Source organism: Rissa tridactyla, chromosome 19, assembly GCF_028500815.1.
Source record: "Rissa tridactyla isolate bRisTri1 chromosome 19, bRisTri1.patW.cur.20221130, whole genome shotgun sequence".
NCBI classification, from domain to species: domain Eukaryota; kingdom Metazoa; phylum Chordata; class Aves; order Charadriiformes; family Laridae; genus Rissa; species Rissa tridactyla.
Genome location: NC_071484.1, coordinates 3,327,893 through 3,339,474, shown reverse-complemented (window position 1 = coordinate 3,339,474; position 11,582 = coordinate 3,327,893). Strand labels below are relative to the sequence as shown.

General features: G+C 61.6%; 2 protein-coding genes across 4 annotated transcripts; one reads left to right on the top strand and one right to left on the bottom strand.

The window, feature by feature from the left end:
* Positions 1-55: 55 nt before the first annotated feature.
* Positions 56-4,036, bottom strand: PSMC5 (proteasome 26S subunit, ATPase 5). Its single transcript, XM_054224732.1, has 12 exons — positions 3,883-4,036; positions 3,348-3,419; positions 2,834-2,903; positions 2,567-2,664; positions 2,121-2,177; positions 1,788-2,018; positions 1,489-1,615; positions 1,125-1,315; positions 925-1,023; positions 669-779; positions 508-594; positions 56-171 (listed from the first exon to the last, which is right to left on the bottom strand). The coding sequence occupies exons 1-12, from the start codon at positions 3,919-3,921 to the stop codon at positions 118-120; spliced, it is 1,236 nt and encodes a 411-aa protein (XP_054080707.1). The 5' UTR covers positions 3,922-4,036; the 3' UTR covers positions 56-117.
* Positions 4,037-4,228: 192 nt separating this feature from the next.
* Positions 4,229-11,580, top strand: FTSJ3 (FtsJ RNA 2'-O-methyltransferase 3). Of its 3 annotated transcripts, none has more exons than XM_054224727.1 (22): positions 4,229-4,382; positions 4,635-4,761; positions 4,858-4,963; positions 5,175-5,221; positions 5,414-5,493; positions 5,625-5,724; positions 5,878-6,072; positions 6,153-6,268; positions 6,813-6,917; positions 7,166-7,266; positions 7,341-7,421; positions 7,511-7,669; positions 8,024-8,159; positions 8,268-8,473; positions 8,593-8,713; positions 8,811-8,904; positions 9,154-9,301; positions 9,394-9,470; positions 9,639-9,741; positions 9,871-10,054; positions 10,156-10,250; positions 10,575-11,580. In XM_054224727.1, exons 2-22 carry the CDS (start codon positions 4,695-4,697, stop codon positions 10,762-10,764), a joined length of 2,511 nt encoding a protein of 836 aa, XP_054080702.1. In that variant the 5' UTR covers positions 4,229-4,382; positions 4,635-4,694; the 3' UTR covers positions 10,765-11,580. The 3 variants fall into 3 exon arrangements, with proteins under 3 accessions (XP_054080702.1, XP_054080704.1, XP_054080703.1); XM_054224729.1 differs by lacking the exon at positions 4,229-4,382 and adding an exon at positions 4,385-4,403; XM_054224728.1 differs by lacking the exon at positions 4,229-4,382 and having other exon boundaries at positions 4,533-4,761.
* The last annotated feature ends 2 nt before the right edge of the window (positions 11,581-11,582 follow it).

Genomic DNA, 11,582 nt, shown 5'->3' with positions numbered 1-11,582 from the left:
GGTGTTCTGCAGCTCCCCCCCCCAGCCCCTTCCTTTCCCCACATGGGCGCACAGGCATGGCCATAGCAGCACTTTATTAGAGACAACGCAGCCCGAGGAGCAGCCCCAGCCTCACCGTTACTTCCACAGCTTCTTGATGGACATGTTCTTCTCGCTGTCCTTCTGCATCACCTGAGCAGGGAGGAGGAGACAGTTGGTTCCCAGCCCGCAGCCCCCATTTGGGTGCTAATAACCCCAAAAAACAGCCTGAAACTTCAGCCCTGCAGCCTCCATCTCCAAGCAGGATTGGGCTAGGAAAGGTCTCCACCACCTCCCCAGCCTCTTCCATGTCGCTCACATGGGGACAAACCCCTTCAACAGGGTTGGTTGTCCCTGGAGCCGACCCGCTTCGCAGCTCCCAGGTCCTGGCAGATGCTGCCCAGGACAGGTTATGCCCCCCCTGACAGCTCCCTGTTCTGCAAGGAGCCCACCAGCAGCCCCTCCTTCGCCTCCCCCCACGGCACTTACCTTGGCAACAGCCATTTCGAAGTCTTCTTGGGTGACGTGCACCCGCCTCTCCCTCAGCGCATACATGCCAGCTTCTGTGCACACCCCCTGCAAGGGACAGGGATGTCACCCACTGCTCCCCCTCTGCCAACCCCGGCGCTGCCGCAGTGGCCCCAGCTCACCTTCACTTCCGCGCCCGACGCCCCTGGCATCAGCTCCGCGATCTTCCGCAGGTTGATGCCCCGCGTCAGGTTCATTTTCCGGGAGTGGATCTTCAGGATGTCCAGGCGGGCCTGGAGGAGAGCAGCGAGAAGAGGGCTGGAGTCACAGGAATCGCTCCCAGAGAGGGCTGGGACCAGCGTGCTCCCCCCAGGGAGAGGAGCAGGACCGCAGGGGACCAAGGGAGAGACGGGGCTCGCCATGGGGCACCCCACCTACCTCCTCGTTGGGAGGGGGGAACTCGATCTTCCTGTCGATGCGGCCAGGGCGCAGCAGAGCCGAGTCCAGAATGTCGATCCGGTTCGTGGCCATGATCACCTGCATGAGGAGAGCAATTGTCACCACTCTGGGCACCCCACTGCCACCACGGGGCTGGCAGGACACTGCCCTGTCCCCAGACAGGGACTGCACCCTCCTACCTTGATGTTCTTGGTGGCCTCAAAGCCATCGAGCTGGTTGAGGAGCTCCAGCATTGTGCGCTGCACCTCGCTGTCCCCGCCAGAGCCCCCCTCCAGGCGGGAGGAGCCGATGGAATCGATCTCGTCCATGAAGATGATGGAGGGAGCATGTTCCCGGGCCATCACAAACAGCTCCCGCACCATGCGGGCGCCTGCGGGGAGCAGAGACGGCTGAGCCCTGGCACCGCGCACAGCTCGACACAGCCCCAGCACTGCCGTCTGCCCCAGATGCCACGTAAGAGGCCACTCCTGAGGCCACCCAGCACCGCGAAAGCCCTCGCTGGGGCTCTGGCACAAGCAGCCACCTCCCCCTACACCATTTTACCTTCGCCGATGAACTTCTGCACCAGCTCGGAGCCCGAGACGCGGATAAAGGTGCAGTCGGTGTGGTGGGCCACAGCCCTGGCCAGCAACGTCTTGCCTGTGCCGGGGGGTCCATAGAGCAGCACACCCTGCAACGGCCACGGGGAGACCTCAGCACTCCTGTCCCTGCCTGCATGGGCAGCCGCACCACGACAGGAGACACGGGGACACTCCCAGGGGTGACGGAAGCAGCATTACAGTGGCACCACAGCACCCCTGAATGCTGACCCCCACCCGCACACCCACAGCTGCAGCACTTGCCTTGGGCTGGGCGATCCCCAGCGCCTCAAAAAGCTCAGGGTGCTTGACCGGCAGCTCGATCACTTCCTTGATCTCCTTTATCTGCTTGTCCAAGCCCCCAATCATCTCGTAAGTGGAATCCGGAACCTTCTCCACCATCATCAGGGACACCAGAGGATCCACTTTGTTGGGCAGGATCTTGTGCAGCGTGTAGCTGTCGTTGCGCAGGGCCACGCGGCAGTTCGGGGTCACCTGCAGCAAGAGCAGAGGAGAGCTCAGCATCCCCGCAGCTGGGAAAGGGACTGGCAGCACCAGGCTGCCCGGAGGGAGCAGTCACGTCCCCAGGACACTCACGTCATTAATGTCAATGTTCTTGTCCACGTCCACCACAAACTTTCCCTCGGGGTGCACCTGCAAAGCAGCAGTTGCCACTGTCAGAGTTATTTCTCTGACGAGTAACCTGTCACGCGCACGCGCGCGATATCCACACTGGCTGCTCCGAGCAGGAGGAAGGAGCCAGAGAGCTCAGCTACTGCCAAACACTCTGCGGCCTTCCCTGTCCCCAGGAAGCCCAAAGCCAGGTGCCTCCCACCAGCCTGGGGAAGGTTGGGGCCCAGGAGAGCTGCTGCGACCTGTTCCTCTGGAGAAAGAGCTCTCACTTCACATCTTTTAGTTGTTAAATCCTCCCAGAGCTTGTGCTCACGCTTGCTCCAACCCCCGTGGGGTCAAACGGAGGGTCTGTCTGCCCCACCTGGCTCTGCCCCAGCCCCAGTCACCCTCGGAACAGCTCAGCCTCGTACCTTGACAAGCACTTTCTTCTTGTCCATGGCTCTCACCACTTCTCCCACGTAGGAGCCCTGCTCCTGCAGCAGCTGCAGCTCCTCCCGCAGCAGGCGCACTGAAGGGAGGGAGACATCAGCGCCAGCCACAGGCACCCGTGCCCTGACCCACAACAGATGGGCAGAACCGGCCACAGCGGTTGGCAACTGAGCCAGGAGCCACCAGCCCAGCAGGTAAGACCAGCCCCACAGCCCTGGGCGAGGAAGATGAGAGGAGCTGAACCGTACCTTTAGCGTTCAACTCATTTCTCTGCGCTTGCAGGCGCCTCAGATTCTGGCTCTTCTCGTTCACGATGAGCTGTTGGGAGAAAAGCTTTGCTGGGTCCTCAGCATCCCGTGGAACGCTCACATCAACTGAGCGTGGGCACTAGCACAATGGCCTTTGTCTTCGGACAGGGCCCTGGAGGGGGGCAGCCCTTCCCGGCAGGACGTGGCCAGCCAAACTGCACTGCCAAGGGCTGGGCAACACCTCACACACACGCGGCAGTGCTGTCAGCTCATAGGATTGAAACTCATCTCATACACCCCCACCACCCAAAGGTTGGTCCTGCTTGTAGATCCCACCCTGGGGCACTGCTCGCTCCTTGCACCCCAGAACAAGGACACCTGCAGCACAGAAAAGGCCGCGGACACTCTCAAGGCAAGCGCAGGGACGCGGCCACACAGCCCCGGCTGGAACCGTGGCGATGCCGTGCTGGGGAAGGCCGGCTGAGCATCTCCCGCGCAGCTAGGACTGGCTCACCTGCAGCTCCTCGATCTTGGACAGGTAGTACTGCCGGAGCCCTGTGCCTCCCTTCCCATCGTCCATCTCCATCTGTGAGAGAGCAGAGCTCAGCAGCACCGGCCTTACGTCCAGGGGCCACCCATTCTACCTGAGGCCTCGAAAACAATCTGTACCCTCAGTCAGTCTCTGTACTGACCCTCTAGTCCCCATGTCCCGCCCCGATCCCCCCGCGTCAGGTCCTGGGTCACTGTTTTCGCTCCCACCCACCTTCTGCCTCCCTGGGGCCGGTGCCCAACAACAGCCCCCAAGCGCCGGTTCCCCCGCGGGTCCCACCATCCCCACCTCCCCCCTAACCCCCTCCCGGAGCCTCGTCCCGCACTCCCCAAGCCTTGCCCCAAACCCCGGTCGGCCCCTGCCCTCTCGGCGAGACCCGCCGAGTCACGGCGACCGCCAGGCCGCGACCAGATCCAGGCCCAGCAGAGCCCCGCGGCAGCACGGCGCGAACCGAGCACCCCGCGGCCGGCGACTGCACCCCGCTCCGGCCCGCCCGTACCTGCTCGGGCCCGTCCACCGCCATCTTCTCCGCCGGCATCGGGACCCCTGCGCCGCTCCTGCCGGCACTAAAGATGGCCGCCGCCCTCCTTCCGCTGCCCGCCCCCCCTCCGCGCGCCGGGCGTGATGGCGTCACTTCCTCTCTCCGCCGCGACAACAGACCCGAACACCCTGCGCCGCGCAGCGCCGGGGCGAAAGGCGCATGCGCGAGGGTTGCTGCCTGGGGTCGGGGCCGTGCTGCCATCTTGGTACGGTCAGAGCTGATTTCTCCGCATTACGGAGCCTCACAAGCGCAAGGGCAGGCCGAAGACGCGCCTCCGAGGAGGGTTCGGTACCGTTCCCCCTTCTCCCGCCGCCGCATCACCCCGGTCCCACCTGGCTGCGGCGGCGGGGACGCGCCACTCCCAAGATGGCGCCCAGGCGAGCGGAAGCGGAAGTCTCGTTTCTCGCGCAAGGCACGCCGGGAAGGCGGCGCCGGGCACGCGGCGGTGTCGGGAGCGGGTCGGTATCGCGGTCGTGTCTGTGCGTGTGGCGGCGGCGGCGGCAGCGGAGGCGGCCCCGGCCTGGGCGGGGGGGGACCGGGGTGTCAGGGCTGAGGGGACCCCGGGGCGGGGGGGGGGCGGGGTCGGCCGGGGCAACAGGGGAGCCCTGAGGGGACGCTGGGGTTTGCCTGTGCGGGTTGTGGGGGCACACCGGGCCCGTCCCTCCTCTCCCCTCCCCCCCGAGCTCACGCCGACTGTTTTCCCCCCTCAGGGCCGTGCCGGCGGCTGACAGCAGGGCCCGACCCCGCGGAGGGGCCCGACCACCGCCACCATGGGCAAGAAAAGCAAATTGGGCAAGAGCCGGAGGGACAAGTTCTACCACTTGGCCAAGGAGACGGGTGAGGGGCCTGTCCGCTCGCTGCGGGACAAGGGGGGCTGCAGCCCCACGAACCCCTGACCCCGGAGATCCATAACCCTCAGCTCTCCCTCCGCAGGCTTTCGCTCCCGCTCCTCCTTCAAGCTTCTCCAGCTCAATAGGAAGTTCCAGTTCCTGCAGAAGGCCCGGGCGCTGCTGGACCTGTGTGCAGCCCCCGGCGGGTGGTGAGTGGTGTCAGGGACCCAAGTCGCAGCCTGGTGCCACCAGCTGTCCTGGGACATCGTTGTGAAGTGGTTTTTGTGTTCTGTCTTGTGGTGACTTATCTCAGCCTTTGTCCTCGATACAAACCTGATCCCAGCCCCCTGTCAGCACAGTCCAAGGCTGGGGGCTCTGCCGGGATCCTGCTGTAGCTTTGTTCCTCTCTGTTCTTTCTAGGCTGCAGGTGGCTTCCAAATTCATGCCGGTTTCCAGCTTGATCATTGGTGAGTGGTGGGACAGGAGCAGACTGGGGACAGGGACCTCCACCACGGTCCCTGGTTATGGCCAAAGAAAGGGGATTGTGGACTGGGGATCCTGGTGGGAGGAGAGGGCGGATGGGGAAGCCACGTCGGATGGGCTGGGCTGGTGCCTGTTTTTGAAGGGTTGTGGTGTTTATATTCTCCTCTTTGTGCCAGGAGTGGACTTGGTCCCCATCAAGCCTATTCCCAACGTGGTGACACTGCAGGAAGACATCACCACTGAGAAGTGCCGCCAGGTACGAACCTCTCTCCCCTGCTCCGAGCGTCGTGCACCGGTCTGGTAGGACCGTGGCAGGGGACTGAGCTAAGCTGCCTGTTGATTCTTGCAGCGGGGTTAGTAGGACTAACGTCTGCGTCCATCCCTCAGGCCCTGCGGAAGGAGCTGCAGACATGGAAGGTGGACGTGGTGCTGAACGATGGAGCACCCAACGTGGGAGCCAGCTGGGTGCATGATGCCTATTCCCAAGGTGGGGCTTGCCCGTGGCCTGGCACAGTCTGGGAGGGTACAAGGGCAGGCACATCTCATACCCTGTCAGGGCAGGGTGGCAGTATGCTGTGGGACGGGGAACTGGGCGGTGGGGACGGTGACAACCGCTGACTGCACTTCTCTCTCCCTTCAGCCAACCTGACCCTCATGGCCCTGAAACTGGCCTGCGAATTTCTCTGCAAAGGCGGCTGGTTCATCACCAAGGTTTTCCGTTCCCGGGACTACCAGCCACTTCTCTGGATCTTCCAGCAGTTCTTCAACAAGGTCCAGGCCACCAAGCCCCAAGCCTCCCGCAACGAGTCTGCTGAGATCTTTGTGGTGTGCCAGGGTGAGCAGCCGGGGGGCACTTGCAGCCGCTGGGATGGGTCTGGAAAAAACCTGCTCGTAGCTCTGATTCCTCTATCCCAGGTTATCAGGCTCCAGACAAAATCGACAACAAGTTCTTTGACCCAAAATACGCCTTCAAGGAAGTGGAGGTTCAGACTAAGTCTGTTAGTGAGCTGGTCAGCAAAAAGAAACCAAAGGTATGAGCTTGCTTCGCTGGGCAGCAAAGCCAAACACACACTAAAGGGGCTGCGGATTGGGGACAAAGAGATAATAAGCAAAGTTGCGCAGGAAAATTAAAGGTGTGGGGATGCAGAGTGGTGGAAGAGCTAGTTTTGGGGAGGCTTACAGCCTTAGAAGGCTATGCAGCAATGGGGAAACAGTGATACAAGTTGTGAAGCTGGGGATGGATCGGTAAAACCCTCCCTGCAATCGTTGGCCACTAGGTTTGTGTCTTTGTGACGCGTCTTTAGGGCACAGGGCAGTAAAGGCTGCATCAAGTGGCCTCAGCTGGGCATGGAGCTGACACAAACCTCTGTCACTGTCACCTCTCCGAGTCTGAGGTGGGACTGGGAGACGCTGTGGAGCGGGTTGGGGCTGGTAACTTGCCCTCATCCCGAAGTCTTGTGGGTGTGTTTATGGGCTGCAGTGGGACATGAGTTATGTGACATCGTTCATCCCTTAGGGATGGTTGAAGCTGCTTTTGCGCCCTGCTGCAGCTCACGCAGCTCCTTCCTTCTGTAGGCAGAAGGCTACGCAGATGGCGACACAACTCTCTACCACCGCTTCACCCTGATGGACTTCCTCAAGGCTCCCAACCCCGTGGACTTCCTCTCCAAGGCCAACGAGGTGAGAGTGCCTGAGTGAAGGGGTCCTTGGTGGCCTCCGAGATGTCCCCAGGAGCACAGAGCCATGAAAAGAGGGAGCTGGGTGCCCCAGCGATGGCCCTTATCCTGTTCTCGTGGGAGGTGAGGCAGGGCAGGAGCCTGCCTGGAGTTTACCTGGTCATTGTCCTTCTATTTTATAGATTGGTTTAACCTTACCAAAGAAAGGAATTTAGTATACGTGCTTAATTAATTTGCCTCTCTTCTATCTAGATTACACTGGGGGATGGTGAGCTGGAGAATCACAGTTCCACCACGGAAGAGCTGCGTCAGTGCTGCAAAGACATCCGTGTGCTGGGACGCAAAGAGCTCAGGTACTGGGTGGGACTGGGACAGGGCGTTATGCTGGGCCTGATGGGTGCGTCTAACAGTCTGCCTTCCCGCACAGAGCCCTGCTGAACTGGAGGACGAAGTTACGGCGTTTCTTGGCCAAAAAGCTGAAAGAGCAGGCAAAGGAGCTGGATATCAAGTAGGAACAACAGGGCTGCCCCAGAGCGCCAGTGCGGTGGGATGGGCCTGCCACTGGGAGAGATGGTCTGAGCTCCTTACTTTTGGCAGCCTGAGCTCCGGTGAAGAGGAGGAAGGCAAAGAGGAGGAGAAGGAGGAGAAGAAAGCATCACTGAGCGCTGCACCTGATGAGGTGGTGAAAGAGGAAGAGGAGGAGGTAGAGCTGGCGTTGGCGGAGATGAAGGCCAAGGAGCTGGCAGAGTTGAAGAGGTAAAAAGATCTCACCTGAGGAGAGATGAGGGAGCACCAGGCCAGCAGAGCACAAGGCGGGCTCCAGCCATGGGGACAAAGGCTGGTAGTGTCAGAGCCTGTCCCGCTGTTGACAGTGGGTGAGGGTTGTGGGTCTGGAGTCCTTGGGGTTGTCTGCTCATCTGAGCAGGTGAAGCAGCTGTTCCAATCTGGCACGGGCCTGCTTCGTCTCAGGGTTGGTGGCCCCTCATAGGGCGGTGATAGTGCTGCTGAGGGAGATCTGGCACCAATGTGGCAGTGGAAGAGCCACTGGGCTCTGTGTGTGTGTGTGTGGAGGGAGCCAGTGCGGCCTCATCCCTTTGCCTCCTTCTCCAGAAAGAAGAAGAAGATCCTGAAGGAGCAGCGGAAGCAGCGTGAGCGCGTGGAGCTGAAGATGGACCTCCCTGGTGTCTCCATCGCTGATGATGGTGACACCAGCATGTTCTCCCTCCGAACTATCCACAGGACCCCGGTGTGTGGGGCAGGGGGAGGCCAGGCTCCCAGAGCCATCACGACTGGGACAGTGGTGGGCCCATGGCTGATGGGCCGTAGCCAGTGACTCGTCTCACTTGCGTTGCAGCTGCTAAACGAGGTGGCCCGGGGAGACATGGCATCCGCAGATGCCCTTCTGGAGATAGGACCTGGAGACGATGACATTTATATCTCGGATAATGAGGAAGAGGATGATGTGTCCCTGGCTAGCGATCTGGACCCAGAGGAATTGCTTGAGATAGAAGCCCGTCAGCGCCGGCTGGAGCGGGAAAAGCGAGAGAAAGGTGCAAAGAGGTGAGAGCCGGGAGAGATCTCCCTGAGGTAGGGGCTTCCTTTGGAGCAGCTCCGGAGTCCCGCAGTGGGCACACCCCGTCCTGGTTGGGGGACGCTGATCCTGCTGCTGTTTGTCACAGGGCGAAGTTTAAGCAGAAGGAAGAGGAGGAGGAAGGGGAGGAAGTGGAGAATCCCCTGCTGGTACCCCTGGAGGAGAAGTCGGTGCTGGAGGAACGGCAGACCAGCCTGTGGTTTGGGAAGGTGAGTCCCACAGGGCCAGAAATGACAGGGCGGCCTTGGCCCCAGCAGCTGCTCAGGTCTGCCCTGTGTCCCCTGACCTGCTGCTCCCTGTCCCCAGGATGCCTTCGCTGGCATCGAGGACGATGCGGACGAGGACCTGGAGCTGGGGCAGTCGCAGATGTTGGCTGAGAAACAGCGTGAGTCTCAGAGAGGTTAGTGGGGGGCTGCATCGCTGCGGGGGGGTACAGAGGGACAGCCCCATGGCCCAGACTGGGGTACTGGATCAAACCACGATGGGGGTGCTGCTCTGAGCAGGACTGGAAATCTCCAGAGGCTGCTTCCAGCCTGTATCATTTAATGAGCTGGTGTGAGTGTAGTGTTAACGAGCTGGATCTCTAGAGTAACGTTCTGCAGTGGGGTCTGCCTCGACCCTTTCTCACCCAGTGGTTCCTGTTCCCCAGACAAAGCAACAAGGAAAGGGCAGAAGAAGGAGGTACCCCCAGAGGAAGCTCCAGCTGAGCCCCCCCCTGCCACAGACGCAGGACCCGACGCTGGTAAAGCACAGGATGAGCAGAGCAGCGACGATGACAGCAGCAGTGATGAGGAGAGGTGAGGGCTGAGAGGGGAGGCAGCCTGGATGTTCTCCACAGTCCTGGAGAGCGGGGAGGTGAGGACCCCGGCCCTGATCAATCTCTCCGCAGGCCACTGACACCAGTGGGGAGGAAGCGGGGCCGTGTCGAGCCGTGTGGCTTCGAGGTGGTGCCCATTGAGAACCCAGGTGAGTGGGGGGTGCTGTTTGCACCCATGTGTGCCCGGTGATACCATGCGAGTCCCTCTTTAGGGTGAGGAGGCAGGGTCAGACGTGGGCTGGCAGGGCTCCGTGCTGCTCCCTGGGTCTCAGGCTGCTTGCAGATAAGCCAAGCTTTAATCTGTCCATATGCTGCAGTGAAAAAAGCCCGTGTCCTGGACGCAGAGGGCCTGGCGCTCGGCTCTGTCATTGCCACCTCCAAAAAGGCAAGACGGGACCTCATTGACGACTCCTTCAACAGGTATGTGCAGCTGCGGTTGCTGGAGGGGGAGCAGCGCTCCGTCTCGCAACAGGAGACAGGCCATGGGGGTGGCAGATGTATTGGTGTGGGGACTCCATGTCCCCCTCACAACCGTGTCCCCCTCCCCAGGTATTCCTTCAACGAGGACGAGGGAGAGCTGCCGGAGTGGTTCACAGAGGAGGAGAAGCAGCACCGGCGCAAGCAGATACCTGTGGACCGGCAGACGGTTGAGGCGTATCGGCAGCGCTGGCGTGAAATCAACGCCCGCCCCATCAAGAAGGTGGCGGAGGCCAAGGCCCGCAAGAAGAGGCGGGTGAGTGGGGCTGTGGTCCTGCATGGGTGCTCTGTTCCCCCTCCCAGGTGCTCCGTCCCTCCTCCGATCCCCCTTGTCCCTCACCCTCGCTGTCCCCGCAGATGCTGAAGAAGATGGAGCAGATGAAGAAGAAAGCAGAGGCCGTGGTGAGCACGGTGGATATTTCGGAGAGGGAGAAGGTGGCCCAGCTGCGGCGGTGAGTGGCGGAGCTGAGATCCGGATCCTTCGTGTCATGCTGGGCTGGTTTGCGATGCCTTGTCCCTGCAGCCACAGCGTGGGGACAGCTGCTGTGTGTAACCCAGCAGGGCTGGCAAAGGCCGGGCTGGATCCGGGTGCAGGCTGAGGGGTGGCAGAGCAAGCAAGGGAGCCCCGTCTTGGGGCACGGAGGCCCAGAGGAGTGGTGTCACCCAGTAGAGTGGTGTCACCCAGTATTGGTCTTTGGATACATCCTAAAGCCAAACTGCTGGAGCCGGGCCACGGTGCTGGGGTCTCGGTCTCACCTTTTGCCATTCTCCTGCAGCATCTACAAGAAGGCTGGGCTGGCCAAGGAGAAGCGGCAGGTCACCTACTTGGTGGCTAAGAAAGGCGTAGGACCCCGGGTGCGTCGTCCTCCTGGTGTCAAGGGCCAGTTCAAGGTTGTCGACAGCCGCCTGAAGAAAGACGTGAGGGCTCAGAAGCGCAAAGAACAGAAGAAAAAACGCCATAAGTGATGTGGGACTGGCTCCGTCCTCAGCAAGGGACTTGGCTCGGCGCACGGGGCAGCGCTGGCTCCTGTCCTCCCACCACAGCCTCGGGAGCAGATGTCTCGTCCTGCCTCTCCCCCGTCACGGGGACAGGGCTCCACACGTTCCTGTTAGTCAGTGCCTTGATGTGACATTGCCTGCTGTCCTCCGGTGGGGCAGGGAAGGTTTATTTGACCTCAGCACTGTAGCATCGACCCCCTTCCCGTGCTGGCTGGATGGCCCCATCTCCAGGTCTCTCACCGTTGCCGGCTCTGCTGGAAGACTCTTGCCCTGGATCCACGCCAGCCCTCGCTGTCCCCAGAGGGGTTGTGGCTCACGGTGACAGCTCCCTGGGCCGTATTTGCCACCGAGCTCGCAGGACGGTGGGTGCTGAGCCCTGAGGCAGGCGGGGGGCGGGGGTCCGCGCAAAGCAGCTCCTCGGTTACAGCAGAATTAAAGCCAGGTCTGAGGCTGCACCGGGACGTGTCCTGCATCGTCAGGAGATGAGGGGCCTGTGCTGGGAGCTGCCACGTCCCTTCGGGCGATGTAGAAAGAGGAGCACAGGGTTGGTGGGGTCCGTGCACCTCTGCCAATGCTGTTGGGGAGCCCACCCACCTCGGCCCACCTCGTTTTATCTCTGGCAAAGGAGCCGAGGAGCGGCTGGCCTGCCCTGCAGCAGCGGGGCTGATGTCCACCCCCACTGCCCTGACCAGCAAAGTCCCCAGCAGCCACCCCATCCCCGCCAGCGCAACCCCCTACTGGGGTGGGACCCGGCCAGCAAAAGAAAGACCAAGAGAAAACCCCTC